The 16,593-nt window shown below is 43.7% G+C and overlaps 1 protein-coding gene across 2 annotated transcripts in view; it reads right to left on the bottom strand.

Moving 5' to 3' along the window:
• Positions 1 to 2,313: 2,313 nt before the first annotated feature.
• Sh2d4b (SH2 domain containing 4B) overlaps positions 2,314 to 16,593 on the bottom strand; it is a 58,103-nt gene continuing 43,823 nt past the window's right edge. For both annotated transcript variants that reach the window (XM_057770553.1, XM_057770552.1), the window contains exons 7-8: positions 7,660 to 7,880; positions 2,314 to 2,406 (exon numbers count right to left, since the gene is read on the bottom strand). In XM_057770553.1, the coding sequence (XP_057626536.1) occupies positions 2,314 to 2,406; positions 7,660 to 7,880 (314 nt within the window). The remainder of the gene's footprint in view (positions 2,407 to 7,659; positions 7,881 to 16,593) is intronic.

A 16,593-nucleotide genomic window follows, 5' to 3' on the forward strand; every position in this document is an offset into this window, starting at 1 on the left:
ATGAGCATGAACCCAAGGCTCACTGCAGCAACAGGTAGTAAATAAATTATACGCTTCTTTTTTCCACTAAAAGGGGGAGGGGCTAAAAAGGGACCCAAGCATAGCGGTACACACTTATAATCCCAGCACATGGGAGGTGGAGACAGGAAAATCAGGAGTTCAACATAGCGAGTTTAGGTCATGATGCATCCATCCCATGAGATCCTAACCCCCCCCCCAATAAAAACAAACACAAGGGTGGTGAAGAACAATTGGCGTAATTAGATTGAGATGTTCTAAATTCACTGATGAATTGGGCTTTCTTGCCCAAAAATTCAATCTCAATCTCAATCAAATCAAGAAATATGAAATAGAGTCAATACAAAAATAACAGCAGGACACAATAAGACAAGTCCAGAACACAGTTTTGTTTGTTTGCTTGTTTCTTGAGACAGGGTTTCTCAGTGTAGCTTTGGAGCCTTCCTGGCACTAGCTCTTATAGACCAGGCTGGTCTCGAACTCACAGAGATCCTCCTGCCTCTGCCTCCCAAGTGCTAGGATTAAAGGTGTGCGTCACCACCACCCGACCAGAACACAGGTTATTTTGCAGAACTGCCCAATGTATACAACAAATCAGGGGTCAAGTAAAGGACAAGGGGTGTTATTTGAGACATAAGAGAATACCAGATGCTACTTGTAAGTCTTGTCCAGATTCTAACTGACGAAACTATAAAGGACGCTTTCTGGTCCTAGACCTTACTGAAGAAGTACTGGTAGTTGACAGTTGCAGGGGAAGACTCCTCTTTGAAGACGTGGCCCTAGTAAGATTTCCACAATGCAATGAAAGGCCATACCCATGCACATATGGGCAGCACTAATTGCACTTAGTGAGTTATATTTCATAAATACACGATATCGGGAGTATAGTGGGGTGATACGGTGGGGAGGATGGGGACAGGAGACAGTCAATATCATTTTTTCATTGTATAGATGTATGAAATTCTCAAGAATAAAGAAAAACTGTTTAAAAGATAAATAAAAAGGTCCCCTAAAAACCAAGTGTGGCATTAACAGATGTACACATGAGGCTGAGGAACACAGCAAATGAGCAGATGCAGAATCAGTCATTGAAACTGACTGCAGCGATAGCCACGGAGGTGGGTGATGGCACAAGTCGCCAAAGAGGAGCAAAATGGAAGAACCAAGAGATTGGGGAGAGAACGGTGGAGAATGAGAGATGCCTGACACAGCTCTCAAAGCAGGTACAACAGTTCCTTGGTATTTCCAGAGTCCATCTATCCTTTAGCTGCAACACAGACCCAGTGCTCCATGCATTATGGTATCTATAAATTCTACAGGGTGCAGCATTAGGACCCAAGCCTTGCGGATTTCTGAGCCTGCAGTTCTGCTGTTGCATCTGATATCTCCTTGCCTGTGCCTGTAAGGGGACAACATGATTATGCCCAAATTAGATACCATCCATGAGAGTTATTGAGTTATTGGGAGTGTACTCTCAATTGATATGAAGAACATTTTTAGGTTAAGGAGACAGAAGAATTAAAGTAAAAACAGAGCTAAGTCTTTATGTGAGAGCATCCTAGACAGAAAAGGCCTCATCAAGTACCTAAAATCCATCGTTGGATTTATAATCTATCCCAGATCTTGTGCATATTCGCATGCAATCATTACCATGATATTGCAAAACAGGAGCCGAGATATGAGAAAAGGTAGAAGCGGTTTAACAAGGAAGACAGCACAGAGTCAGTCTCCTATTCTGAATGCCGAGCTTAGAAACCTTAGGTAATTCTCGTGATAGTATCAACAAGCTCATGAACACTAGGAAAGATGCAACATCCATGTCTCCTATGTAAGTTAGTCACAAGCCTGCTTGTGATCTCGGTGACTTTATGAAGTGGTAGAGAAAATAATCTGCTAGAAACCATTGCACACTAGGGTTGGGAGTTTTTTCAGAATGGCATTCACTCAGCAAATACTTATTGGGTGTTGACTCTATATGAATTGTAAGGTTCGGCACTGGATTGCTTTGGGTTAAGAAACATGATCCATTCAGTCCAAGAGTTCGGCTTAGAACAGCCATGACAGACAGGCCTCAGGGAGCATCCGTTATTTAGGGTTTCTGTCTTGAGCTTTGGAATGGAGCCAGTCTCACAAATGCAGTCACATTTTGTAAGTCACATTCTAGAAACTCCCTGTTACCATTGTTCATCTGAAGAATGATGGATCTTTTAGAGGACCATGAGGCTTTGATTGGGATACTCTTAAGCTCAGTTCAAAATCAGGATACTCAAAGAAGTCCAAAGAGGAGGAAAACCGTCATTCAAACAGCAGGTGATAATCTGGTGGGCTATCCCTCTGTCCACAGGGCTCCTGCAGCAACTCTCCCCCTGAGACAGTGATGATTTCCTCCTAAAAGGAAAAAGGAGAAAGGAAATCCAATTAGGATCAAGAAGAGATATAAATATTCATGGGGAATCAGCTAGTGAACTGGAGACAGAAAGACTAAGGCCAGCCATGCATCTAGCTCCCCTCACTCAACTTCCCAGAAATAAAAGGAAAAATCTTTTAAGAAAAAATGCATCAGTGCTATATGAGAAAATAAGGAAGAGCACCAACAAGTAAAATTCTGAAATGGTTGTTGAAACCCAGATTGTCTGAGAAGAAATGCAATCTGTGAACAGATTGGTGACAAAGCCCCCAATTAATGTTTGCCCCCATTCTTGGTGAAACTAGAGAGACTCAAAATACAGACATTTCCATACCCTTGAAAGGGCTACTCATTGTTGGCCCCAAGCCTATACCAGAAGACACTAGATTTGGGAAATAGAAATTGTCTACTCACTGATAAACTTAAGATTAAACGTTGGAAGGCTGTCTTATTATTCTTGAAGCATTTAAGGACCACCTCAAGCATAGCAGAAAAATGCTAAACTCAATAGTTCAACAGACTTCTAAGAAAGTTTATAAAGGAAACAAGTTTATAAAAAAAACCATAGAGATGCTTTAAAAGATCTACAATATCTTTTGCAACAGAATAAGTCATCCAGGAAACAAGAGTGGGCTGTTGTAAGAAAAAAATGAGCATGCAATTGAAAACCATGGCTGTTTAAATTAAAAATATTCTCAGCAGAATATATGTAACTAAAGAGCAATTTGGTAGACACGGGAATTATAACATCAAGAGAAAAATGCTCAAAATAGAAAATGGACTGTGAATAAGAAAAGATAATTTACAAGTAACTAACTGGAAGTAGCCTTTAAGTATATGAAAGACACCTCAGCATCAGTGGCCACGAGAGAAATGCAAGCTGGGCAAAACTGAGCTACAGTGACTGTCCATGTGATGGGAAAAACAGTCTTATATAGCTCTTGCAGAACACGAATCGGTGTCATGTTTTTATATGGCAATCTGGCAGGTCTTCTGTAATTAAAACGTGCATACTTTTCTTTCCAGCAATTTCAGTTCAAGGAACTGATCCTGGAAAATCCCGCATATGTATCCACAGTGACAAAGTGGCATGTACGTTGTACAGACGTCTCCAAAACACTGCTCATGACCATGAAACTGGAAGGTGGAGAGATGGGCACAAGAGGAGAATAAGTAATTAAGCTGTACTCTACACCCATACCAGGAATCCCTGGAGCATTGACAAGTCCTGGTACATAGACTAACGTGGAAAGATCTGCCAGACATAATTTTGAGACAGGTTCTCCAGAGAGAGTCCCAGGCTGGCCTTAAACTCACTACGTTGGAAATGATGACCTTGAATATTTTATCCTCCTTTCTCTCCCTCTTGAGTGCTGAGATCACAGACTCACTTACACACCTACACAACCAGTTTTTGCAGTGCTGGGGATCAAACCCAGGACTTTATGCTAGAAAATGCTTTAATAACTGACCTTCACTGCCAACCCCTCTAACTACATTTTAATAACGGATAGCACCTACTGATGATGTTATAATATTTTTTCGTCACTCTACACAATGATATCTCACTGACATCTCACAGGGATGTCACTGAATCCACCCTACTAAAGAGGAAACTGAGTCACAAAAGCCTGAGTAGTAACCCAAAGCCACGCATAACAATGACGTTAGGATTTAAACTCGACATTCTGGCTCTGGGGACCATGTCTTTAAAACCTACCTTCTGCAGTTTCTTAACTATGGGGTTGGAGGTTAAATTGCTGGGCTACATGCTAGTAGTTACAAAACTCCTAGCCAAGCATGGTGGCACATGCCTTTAATCCCAGCACTCAGGAGGTAGAAGCAGATGGATCTCTTTGGGTTTGAGGACAACTTGGTCTACAAAGCGAGTTCCAGGACAGCCAGTTAGTTATACAGAGAAATCCTATCTCGAATTTAAAAAAAAAAAAATCATAAAGCTATGTATTTTCTTATGTGAATAAATTTTACTATCACTGCCCATCAAATAGCACATGGCACACTAGTAATTCAAGGCAAAACATGGAATTGGGGGCTTGAAATGAATGAGGCTGACATATTAATGTAACCATGAATTAGAGGTGTAATTAAAATTTAATATATCGCTGGGTGGTGGTGGCACAAGCTTTTAATCCCAGGACTCAGGAGGCTGAGGCAGGTGGATCTCTGTGAGTTCAAGGCCAGCCTGCTCTACAAGAGCTAGCTCCAGGACGGGCTCCAAAGCTACAGAGAAAAACAAATTAAAAAAAAAAAAAAAGCAAAAACAACAAAAAAATTAATTTATCAAAACTGACCACCAGATCTCCATATGGGCCTAGATGATATCTCTGTATAGGGCAGGGCTAAAAGTAAAATTGTTGATCTCCATAATTTAAATTTGAAATAAATAAAGCTCTTGTGAGACATCTGGTCTGGCCTTCCTGTGTAGAATCTGCCCGGAGAGCTGGGCACTGACACTTTGATTGAAACACTGGTGGAGATGAGGAGCCAGAGCTGATGAAGTAGCTTATTTTGAACAGGAAAACAAACAAACAAACAAACAAACAAACACTGGGGTTCAGAGGGAAGCACCAGCGGAAGAGGAAGGCAGCCCGGGGTTTAACTCTTAAGTGGAACTGGTACCAGCCATGAGAACTTAGCCAAGAGCCTTGACCTCCCAGATTTTGATTTCCTGGTCTATGAAGAGGGCTAAGGCACTCATTAACATGGGGGTCACAGTGATTATGAGGGCATGCATGCTTGGCTCAGAACAGTGTTACTAGAATCCACACACTCCCTTCCTTCTCCTTATGCTGACTGTTAGGTGGTCTTTCAAAGACAAGTAGAAATCCACTCTGACCAAGTCTAGTTCCACAGTAGTGCTCTGAGTCCAGGTGTCGATGAAGGAAACTTCTATCTCTCTTGCGTTCCTCTTTCTGTCTCTTTTTCTGTCTCTCTGTCTCTCTCTCTCTCTTTCTGTCTCTCTCTCTCTCTGTCTCTCTCTTTCTGTCTCTCTCTGTCTCTCTCTCTGTCTCTCTCTTTCTGTCTCTCTCTCTGTCTCTTTCTCTCTCTTTCTGTCTCTCTCTGTCTCTTTCTCTGTCTCTCTCTGTCTCTCTCTCTGTCTCTTTCTCTGTCTCTCTCTGTCTCTCTCTCTATTTCTGTCTCTCTGTCTCTCTCTCTGTCTCTCTCTCTGTCTCTCTCTCTATTTCTGTCTCTCTGTCTCTCTCTCTGTCTCTCTCTGTCTCTCTCTGTCTCTCTCTCTGTCTCTGTCTCTCTCTCTGTCTCTCTCTGCTTCTCTCTGTCTCTCTCTCTGTCTCTCTCTGTCTCTCTCTCACTTTCTGCCTCTCTCTGTCTCTCTCTGTGTCTCTGTCTCTCTGTGTCTCTATCTCTGTCTCTTTCTGTTTTTGGTGTAGTGTTGTTACTGCTCCTGCTGTTGTTACTGTTGTTTGAGGGTTTTATTCTTGCTGTTTCTAGCTATGTAACCCAAGCTTCCCTTGAACTGGTGATTCTCCTGTCTCAGCATCCACAGTGCTGGGATTGCAAGTAGTTCTAGCTAAACAGGTGATTTTCTATGTGTTTTATTCATAAGGCCAGGTGAGGCAGTATCTCTCAAGGCCTGGGATCATCTGTGGATGGGGGGGGGGATCTAAAAGCAATATACAATCCAAGAGATGCTATTACAGAAAAATTTCAGTGCAAGCAATCTCTGTGACATCTTCCACACCTGTGAAACTCAATTAGGTGTTAGACCTGGAGTTCTCATAACCTTATCCCAGAATGCCTCAGACCTTCCCTTCTTATTGATGAGGTATGAATGTTCTCACAGTGATGACAGCTGCCAAAATCTGCATTAACATAAAGGCTGCTTCTCACTATCTGTTTGCAAGACAGCATCTTTCCTGATGTGGGTCAACGATGGGACAAATGGCAGAGTCCTGGACAAAGGATCTCCATACTCGATGGACAGTCATGGGATACAGTTGTGGATACAATCTTATCAAAATCCACAAGATCTCAAATAAGTACCGTGTGTATTCAAATGGTTGATCTTATGCTTTGAATGTGCTCCCCAAAAGCATGGGTTCCAGACATAATTGCAATGGAATGGTGTTAAGGGATAGAAGCTAGAAGAGGCAATCAGGACAAAGGGCTCTGTCCAAAATTATATCAAAGCCACTATGTCAGGAATGGGTTCCATGTTATAAGGTGAGTATGGTCCTGTGCACATGGATGTGCATGGGGGGGTGGGGGAGAAAGAGAGAGAAGGAGATGCATATGTCTATATGTGTATATGAGAGTGGTCTTGCCTGCACACACAGGCAAGTGTGGAGGCCAGAGGTTACTCTCCAATTTAATTTTTGAGACAGAGCCTCTCCTTTGAGCCTGGAACTTGCCATTTTTGCTACAATGGCTGGATCTGACGATCTCTACCATCTCACTCTGAACCTAGCACAGGAGCACAGGTGTATGCCGCCATGACTGGCTTTCGCGTGGGTGTTGGGGAGCTGAGGTCAGGTCTCATGGTCACACAGCAAGCGCTCTACCCACGGAGCCATCTCTCATATTTGGCCCCTTGCCCTGGCCCATTCTCTTGTTCTCTCTTCCTCCTTTGCTTTTTCACATTCTGCCAGGATATGATGTAGAAGAAAGCCCTGCTTGAGGGACAGTCCCTCCGTCTTGGTCTTCTCAGATCCAAAAACTGAAAAGATGAGTTTCTTTTCCTTACAAATTTCTCAATATGTTTTGCTCTGTTGTAATGGCAAGAAAAGCAGATGACGTGGACTCTCAGTAACAGTAAGTGACCTGGTTAAGGTCACATGTGTCCCAAATGGAAAAGCAAGTTCAGACAAGAAAAGTGGTGATTCTACGGTAGAGATAAGTTGTTATAGCCACATGGATGCTACCTTCGATGCTTCAGAGAGGCGAGACTAAGACAAGGGCTTGGACAGAGAGCCAGCTTCAGCCCCCATGCTGACAACAGGTACTCAACTGAGAAAGGCCTGGGAGTGGGGTTACAGATGCACAGGGGACAAAGCATTAAACATGAGGCTGAGGAGAGACCATGGACCCCAGAGCCTGCCCCGAACAACCTCTGGTCTCTTCCCCCTGAATGTCCCATAGTTCTGAGATCCTGCAGCTTTAGACTTAGAGCCTGCACCTGCTGCGCTTGTACCAGGCTCTCGTCAGCCCAAATCTCTACCAATCCCATGCTCTACCAACGCTTCCAAGAGGGATACCTTGTGGAAATCAATGAGGTCCGTGAGGGTGGCATGGCGATTAGGGTCCACTCCCAGAAAGCTGTAGAAGTCCCCAGAGGCATCCACAAGAAAATGCTTGAAGCCTCTCTGTAGGCGGTAGGATAGGGTGTAACCCCAGATCTTCTCACTGACCCGGACCAGAAATGCTCCCTCGGTCATATTCTCCAAAAGGTCTTCTGCATTTTCTCGGCTAATAATTCCTAATTTAAAAAGGCGAAAAAACAGAAAGGAAAGGAGGAAAGGAAAAAGGTTAAAACAGCCTAGTCCACTGCCAAGTCATCTTCCACACCATTCTCTCTGGCTCGGTTCACAGGCCAACCATGCTGTCTGGGGTATGGAAAAGGAAGAGAAGGGCCTTAAGGGTTGACTGGTCTCCGCCTGCTGTGGCAGAAGTATACTGACCCAGAACAATCAGCCATGAGTCTCAGGACAGTATTCCTGCAGGAACCAGACAGGAGCATGCTTTCCTCCAAATTAAAGCACACTAATTTGGATTAATTAGGTAAGCAAGGAATTACTAATGAACTGGAATTATAGCATCTATTGATTACAAATACTAGAGAGCCTTAAAGATCAGAGTTAATGACTAGCCAGAATGATGGAGGACCATGTCACAATGACCTGGTACAGTAGATGAAACCTGAATAGTATTTTCCCATAAGGCACGAGGATCCAACCTTGTGACATTGGAACACAACACTGTCCTCAAAAAAAGATCACCCTAAAATAATGCACAAGCATTATGTTTTGAGTATGCTTACAAATTTCTCCACAGCTGTCCTGGGGCATGTGCAGCTTCTGCATGAAAGAAGCATCCACTGGATGCCTGTGCACACTGAGTGCAAGGTTCCTTAGTGGGACAAGTAATAAAATGCCACTTCGCACCAGGACCAGAACTTCTTAGGGCTTCAACCTATGCCATGTGGTACTGCCACTGTATGTAGTTACTTGGAATTACTTGTGCATTGTCATCATAGAAATGCTTCCATAAAAGCCGGTGGTGGTGCACACCTTTAATCCCAGCACTTGGGAGGCAGAGGCAAGTGGATCTTTGGGAGTTCAAGGCCAGCCTGGACTGCAGAGCAAGCACCAGGACAGACTCCAAAGCTACATAGAGAAACCCTGTCTCAAAAAACAAAAAAAAGAAAAAAGAAAAGAGAGAGAGAGAGAGAGAGAAGGCCTGACAACTGCATACTCTAATCTCAGAAGGAAGGCAAGAAGAGTACAAGGAAGGGGATAGGGATAATACCTAAAACTGAGTGGCGGAGAATTATCAAAGACATACGGTAAAGCTGTGCAAAGACATTTACTACCACCGTGATCAACCATGGAGAAAGGACAGATTACCAAAAAAGACCAAACTGTTAGTATAACTTCTCAGTTGCAATAATATAAGCCATAAGAAATTAAAAATAATATACCCGGTGTACTAAGAGCAAAACAACTATATTTAATAAGACAATGTTTCAAGGAGATGAGCACAACAAAGTCATCCTCAGAAAAGGGGGAGTTGATTACATGGTATACTTTAGGGGGAAGGGAGGGAACTTGGGCAGAAAATGTGAGGCTCAGGAAGGAAGGGTGAGCACATGCTGCAGGTGAGTCAAACACAAACAGAAACCAACCTTACAGCATGATGAGAACAGACAGAGGGTTTTTTAAAAGATCCGTTATAATGGATAATGAAAATGTGGTAGCTACCACACAATGGAATTTCATTCTGCTGTAAAGAAAACAAAATGATGGAATTTTGTAGGGAAATGTATTCTTAGAAAATGTTATACTCAATGAAAGAACACAGTCTCAAAAAGTCAAACATATGTGTTTGCCCCACTCAAATGTGGATCCTCGCATCAAATCTTTAGATTTCTGTGTTTAATTTGGAGTAACATCAGAATCCAGGAAACTAGAAGGGGCCATTGGTGAGGAGGAGGAAAAAGGGACCCTAAGGCAGGAGGTATCCTGTTTTGGTCTCTGCTTCTGTGATAAACACTATAACTTGAGAAGGAAGATGTCTCTTTTGGCTTAGCTACAGCCCATCACTGAGGGAAGCCAGGACAGGAACTCAAGGCAAGAACCTGGAGGCAGAAAGCCAACAAGGAGGCATGGACAGGTGCTACGCACTGGCTCGATCCCTGCGATTTGCTCAGCCTGCTTTCTTATACCACCAAGAACCACCTAACCATGGATGGTTGGACCCTGCTCTATAAATTTGCTTACCAGCCAGTCTGACGGAAACATTTTCTCAATTGAAAATCCTCCTCACAGATAACTAGAACTAGTGTCAAGTTGCAAAAAAAAAAAAAAAAAAAAAAAAAAAAAAAAAAAAAAAAACTAACCAGGACAGGGGTATATTAGAACACAAACAATATCAAGGTATAACGTGAAATAATGGGGAGGGAAGTTTAGGTGGGTAGAGAGATGGTAGGGTAGGGCAAAAGAGGGAAGTGGTCGAGAGATAACTAACACTAACGATGTTTGAAAAGGACATAAGAAAACCTATTTTGTATTTCTTACTACACACACACACACATAAATGAGTTTAATTGGAATTACCCTACATAAGGGATAATGCTCCTCCAAGAAGACACAAGTTGCCAAATAGAAAGCCCCATCAGGGCTATCCAGGAAGGTCCCAACACAGTGCAGGCTCTCATCAGATGGGGCAAGTAAATTCCCTTACCTGCTGAGCCATCTCACCGCCTGCTAATTACTAGTTTAAACTAGAACATAAAAAGTATGCCTACTTACAGGGTACCATGGGGTTATGTGACATCTTTATATAAAAGTGTCACTGGTAAGAAGATTATGTTTATTTAGTCATTAACAGGAAAGTAAGATGAGATTGTTTATCAAAACGTTCAAGTTAGGGGCTACTAAGATGGCTCAGCAGTCAAGAGTGCTTGCAGCTCCGGCAGAGGACTAGAGACAGTTTCCCAGTGGCCCACAACTGCCTTAAACTCCAGTTCCAGAGGGACCCATGCCCTCTTCCCTGGGCATCCATACACACATCACACATACATACATACATACATACATACATACATACATACATACATACATACACACAGAGAGAAAGAAACCAGTGGGCTCCATTGCTAGCACCACATACACTGGATTTGATGGCATAAGTCACAAGTTTATAATTCCAGCCTTTAGAACATGGAACCAGCCATGAGATTACAATTCCAGCTAGTCATTTATTCTGTGCTACTTACACACAAGTAAGTTCCAGACACATTCCTAGACATGAGGAAAGAAGAAAAAAGCCAGAAAGTTGTTGCTCTCATAGATCTTAGATTTGCAAAAATATGATAATCTTAGTATAAACTACTGTTGAAACCATGCATTTAGGTCTCACAGCTAGTGAGTGGCAGAGGTGGGAACAGAGGAACAGTCTGTCAGTATCTTTCTCCCCAGGTATAACCCAGAGCCTCCCATGCAGAAAACTGGAAGATTGTTGAGCAAGGTGTGGATTAACATAGCATGACCAGTTCCTACCCCATGAAGACCCAACCAGGAAGTACATGAGGCCTCTCAGCTGGCTGAGTTCTACGCGAGCCAGGCCCAGGTCTCTAGGCACAGACTGATAGGAAGGCTAACCACCCTTGAAGACACAATGCCCTGAGGGTGCAATGTGGAGAGGAGACAGCAACGAGAATCTACAAATAAGAAACTGTACCCATCTTTGAAGTCTTTCTAATACAGATAGACTTAACTACCAGCGACTGGGAGATTAGGTTCAGTAATGCCTGTGTATTGCAGGAAGAGGATTCCAGGGTCCACATCCTTTATATAACATGGCTCGGTATGTGCACATACCTGTGAAATCCCTCTGCAGTGGGTGCTTTAAGTCATCTCTAGGTGGCTCAAACTATCTGACACAATGACATATTCGGCAACAATGACAACAATAAGTCTGTACGTGTTTTATATAGATGAAACCTTTGTAGAATAGCTACATTTCCATCCTCAGTTGGTTGAATCCATGGATACAGAAGCCACAGACATGGAGGACATAAAAGACATATAACGTGAAACAACACCAGGGGCTGTGACCACAGTGGGAAGTGGAGTGCTGTTGCCACAAAGTGCTACACAAACCCAGCTGATCCTGTTCTCCTTTACATACTTTGAATGTCATGGCTACAATAATAAACTAAAGCAAGCAGCCTCTGTACCTACATGGACCCTTAATGGGAATGACAGAGAAGGGTCTGCAGGTATGCAGAGACCAACAGCTACAGCACCCTTTATTGGGCATCACTGGAAAATGATAGGGACACTATCAAGCAACAAGCCCTTCCTTGGAGTCGCCTCTCTGCCCAGGGTTACTGACTGCTGCAGGAGGACATTGCAAGAGCAGCGATGTGTCCTGAGTTAGAAAACAAGCCAAGCTAACTCCGCCTTCCCACCAGGAAGGCCTTACTCTCCCAAGGCTGGTATTTGCAGTTAGCAAGCAGTGAAGGGGGCCAGCAGCATCCAGCTTCCTCCATTGCTGCATCTCAGTACAGACCTTAAGTGAACACATCCTGACTCCACTAACTCTTGCCCCAAATCCCATCTGGATGCTCTCAAACACCATGTGTAAATTGTCCACTATCAAAATATTTGCTCATCAAAAGGAGGGCACGTCTTAGACCCAAAACTTGCCATGCTCGGATATACCCACAAATCTGCCAGGTAACACAGCCTCAAACCCAACTCAGATCTCCATCTCTTCCTCAACCCCAGTTCCATCCTAGGAAATCATTAGCTGGGAACTGAAGCCACCCAAGTAACCAAATGAGCTCTTTTTATTTCTGTCAGTGCTTCACTCTGGGAAAGAAAGACACGCAGGCAGCCCAGCTGCCCTGGTTCCCCTTTTATGAGTCTCCATTTATCTAACGTGCATATTTCTTAAAGGTTTCGCTGCGGCCTCGCCTCACCGGCTGACAACTCCCCTATTACTGCTTAGCTATTTCTCATTCATTTTTGTGACTTCCCTTTCTTATTGCCACACTTTGCAGACAATATCATTAAGGAGGCTGGAGTTATTAAGCTCTTCATTCTCAACGGTTTCCTCAAAGCATCTGAAAGCCACAGAGATTGTGATGAATGTGTTCAAATACCTTCATCTTTTTTTTAACCTCCCAGTGAAACTGAACCATGGCTAACTGCTGAGACAAGGGTTTCGGTGGACAGCCTTTCTAGATTTAGTTATATTTATGCTCAAGAGGGAATATCGTCCGTGACTGTTCACAGCTGATGTGCCAGGTTCTAATCACCGAGGCCACTGTGCAGGTTAGTGTTCTGTCTCTGCAAAAAGCACCTTAGGTGGTCAACATAGAAAAGGGCAAGGTTTGCTTATGGTCGAGCAGACCAACTTTAGGCCTCTGGAGGAGGAGCTAGGGGGCACAGCCTTAAGAAGGGCACAGGGTTGCATTATCATTTAAATTCATAGGGCATTTTCCTCATGAACTTTCAAGTTGTCCCTGATTTCATTTCTTCGTATTTTCACAAATTCCCTTGAGATTTTGTTGTTTGTTCTTCAGCCTGGCTTGTGCATCAGCAATTGTTCAGGCATACATACATTTGAATTCATAATCCTCATGTCAGCCTCTTGAGTGCAATTCCAAAGGTAGACATGTACTCTGAATGTGTGATGGTTTGTCAACACAATTTAATAATGGTGATGTTAAAATGGTTAATACAAGATATTATAAGAAACAGTAAATACCACATGTGAATATTCAAAACAGTATTTTGATTTATCTAGTAGAGAGGTGATAAAGTAGGATAATCAGCAATAAAAAAAAAATGGTATGGGGTGGAGGAACATGCTCATCTCCTGGGGAGGAATCCAAAGGGGAGTGATGGGCTCCCACCCATCATCCCATTTAAAGTCATACTCCCAATAGCCACTTTAGGTTGATCCACCTCCTAAACACCGGGTGGTGACCCAGTTAACGGCCTTTATCACACGGATCTTGGAGACAATGCACATCCAAATTTGTGAACATGACAAAGAGTGAGTGACAGCCACCACTTAGCCAAATGATTTCTGAGGCTGGCTACGTATTCTACGTAGCACTTATGCCAACTGGATAGATCCATGAAAGGTGTGATTACGTGTGTCCTGTTAGCCTGTAACCCACCTAACGACTCTGAACAGCAGAGAGCAGGCAGTTTTTCTGCCTCACCTGCTCGGTCCTGCCTCCCATCTGCTGGCAAAGGAACTGGGACCTTCCTCTGCTTTCTCTCTATACAATTTCAACAGTGTAGATTATGTCTACACCTGCCCTGGCCAGTCCTAAGACAGTCCAATCAGGCAGTCCATTTACCAGGCCACAGTGATTGGTTTAGGTGTGATCATATAACTAAACTGGAGGCCATGAAGTAACCATCTGGAAAAAATCCTGGGGATGCTGAATGAAAGCAGGCCCTCTCTGCTGCTGCATTTAAACTTCCCAGAATGTAGGCCTGGCGCCTTAAGCAATGGCTGCTTCGGAATGAAAGCGACGGTGAGCAATGGGGCTCAGTGGCAGAGCGGGGCCAGTGGTTGAAGCATACATATCCCTCAGATCAGGTTGAGGCTGAAACTGGACCCAGATGTGTGTGGGCTTTGCAGTCATGCGAGCTGATTTTTTTTGGGTGGGGGGTTATGTTGCTTTGTATCACCTGCAACTGAACAAAAGTCTCATGAGGATTCAGGGGAAGGTGAGCCGGTAACATGAGTAACCAAGTAGTTGTTTATTTCTTTGCTTTCAGACAAATTTGACACAAAGTTTAAGAGACTAAAAGTCTACAGTTTTATCAGCTGCACTTCTACTGAATGCCCTTTGCTGGGAAAGAACGTGGTAGAAGAACAGAAGTCAAATTTGTACATGTACATGAGATCACAAGACAAGGCAGGATGCCTGGGATGGGAGCCAGCCGTGCTAGTTCTCTGAGTACTACACAGCTCTCTCCTGAGGGCTGTGCACCAAACCTCCCCCTTTCCTGGCTCTTTCCCTGATGAATACTGACACAGTCGAGGCCAGGACCCCAGCTCTGTACTGTGCAGCCTCTGCCACTCTTCTTATAACCTGGCCAGAGCCCTGTGTCTCTGACCTTTATAACCGCTTGCTGTTATAAGCCTGCTATATCTTAATTTATTGTCTGTTGATGTGGGTTGATCAAATCGCTCCCCAGCTCCCCCTTTTCCAATTCTTCCCCTATTCCCACCACTTTCCCTACCTAAAGAATGGCATACTGTGAGCTCCAGGTACCAAATGGTTAGTATTATTACATACTCCTACAGCCATATGAGGAATAAATGAAGTATTGGATAGCCAATGTATATTTGATACAGTGCCCAAACAAAGTAAATATTCAGAAAGCTATTGAAACATAAAAGTCATCACACTCCCACGCATGCGCCCAGACACAGTCCCGCAGATACAGTCCAGGGCATGTTTGAGAACAAGAGGTCACACGTCCACCGACCTTGGAAGTCACTAAGCTAAATAATGCCTCTTTGCCTTTCGGGTCCCATATCCTATGCAGGGCTTGGGAGCAGAGCCAGCACTAGAATTATAGACAGCTAGAAGGAAAGTCAAAGCCTTAGGGATGCCAGTCCAATCTGCTTTGCTTAAGCAGAAATAATATTGTTCTTTGTAATCCCTTTTGGGGCTATCTAACCGATGCAGACTTTCAGGGAAAGAATGAAAACAAGTCCTTTCTTTCTTAGTGGGAACACCTCAAACAAAAATGCTAGAAGAAGCTGAGAGCACAGCTCAGTGGCAGAATGTTTGCTTAGCCTGTGCAAGGCCTCAGATTCAATCTCCAGAACTACAAAAACAAAGAAAACGGGTCACGCGACCCGCTCTTTCCACCTTTAAAAGTTTTGCATTTGGGGTAAGAACTGCTTTTTCAAATTCTGCTCAAGAGAGGGAAGCTCTTTGACAGGCATGCCTGCTCTGTAATGACCTGTGTTACTCGGATGGCTTTCAGAAACGACTTCAAAATGATGATTTGTGGTGGGTTTTTTGTTTGTTTGGTTTGTTTTTGAGAGGGAAGGCTAAATTAGTACCATCTTCCTTTGGTGTAGTCACATGACGTCATCGTTTACTTCTTATCTGAGTGATGAGACTGGTTTTCAGTGTGCCCTGGAGGTCTGAAGCCGCTGGCACTTCAAGTCCCAGCGCTCACCTCCCAAGGCCACCATGTTTATTATCTACAAGCAGTAGCATTGATTTGCAAAACTTAATACTTGTAGCCCTTGAACAAGACCAGATGTTGTCATTGTCCCCAGCTCCAGCTGCAGCTTCACATAAATTTTAAGTGTTTGAGTTTATTAAATTTCAAACCCTGGACAAAAGGTTGAGGTGCCTATTTAACATATTAAAGCTGACCTGGCCCCCAGGTTTTCCCAGCATCCCTCAGTTCCTCCCTGTTACAGGGGTCCTCCTGGCTGGCATGCCCCACCCCAACCCTAAACTTCTTCAGCCCAGGGGCTGCCCTTCTCTGTATAATCCCGTCATTTCAACTACTTTTCTGGGCCTCCAGGTTACTGCACCTGTTCCCCCCTCCCCTCTCTGTCCCCCTTTTCTCCCACATGGTCCAGCTCAGTCTGGTCACATCCATGCTGGACCTTCCCACATGTCTGTAATAAACTTTGACTCTGGCTATCCTCTCCCACATATCTACAGTAAACTTTCTCCTGTACCAGACCTAAGAGCAGCCACGCCCTTCTTTTTTAATTCCTCTTTTGATTCGTCCGGTGCCAAAACCCAGGACCAATCATGGCTCCTCTCCTTTTTATTTCTTCTCATTCAGAGCTCATAGACCTCAGCAAGCTTTTCTGGTTCTATCCAGGAGCAGAAATATTCCCCCAAAGCCTCATTCCAGGTTCTTCTTTCCCACCAATCTTGGAAACTAAAGGCAAGCACC

The sequence above is a fragment of the Chionomys nivalis genome, chromosome 5 (assembly GCF_950005125.1).
Source record: "Chionomys nivalis chromosome 5, mChiNiv1.1, whole genome shotgun sequence".
Lineage (NCBI taxonomy): Eukaryota > Metazoa > Chordata > Mammalia > Rodentia > Cricetidae > Chionomys > Chionomys nivalis.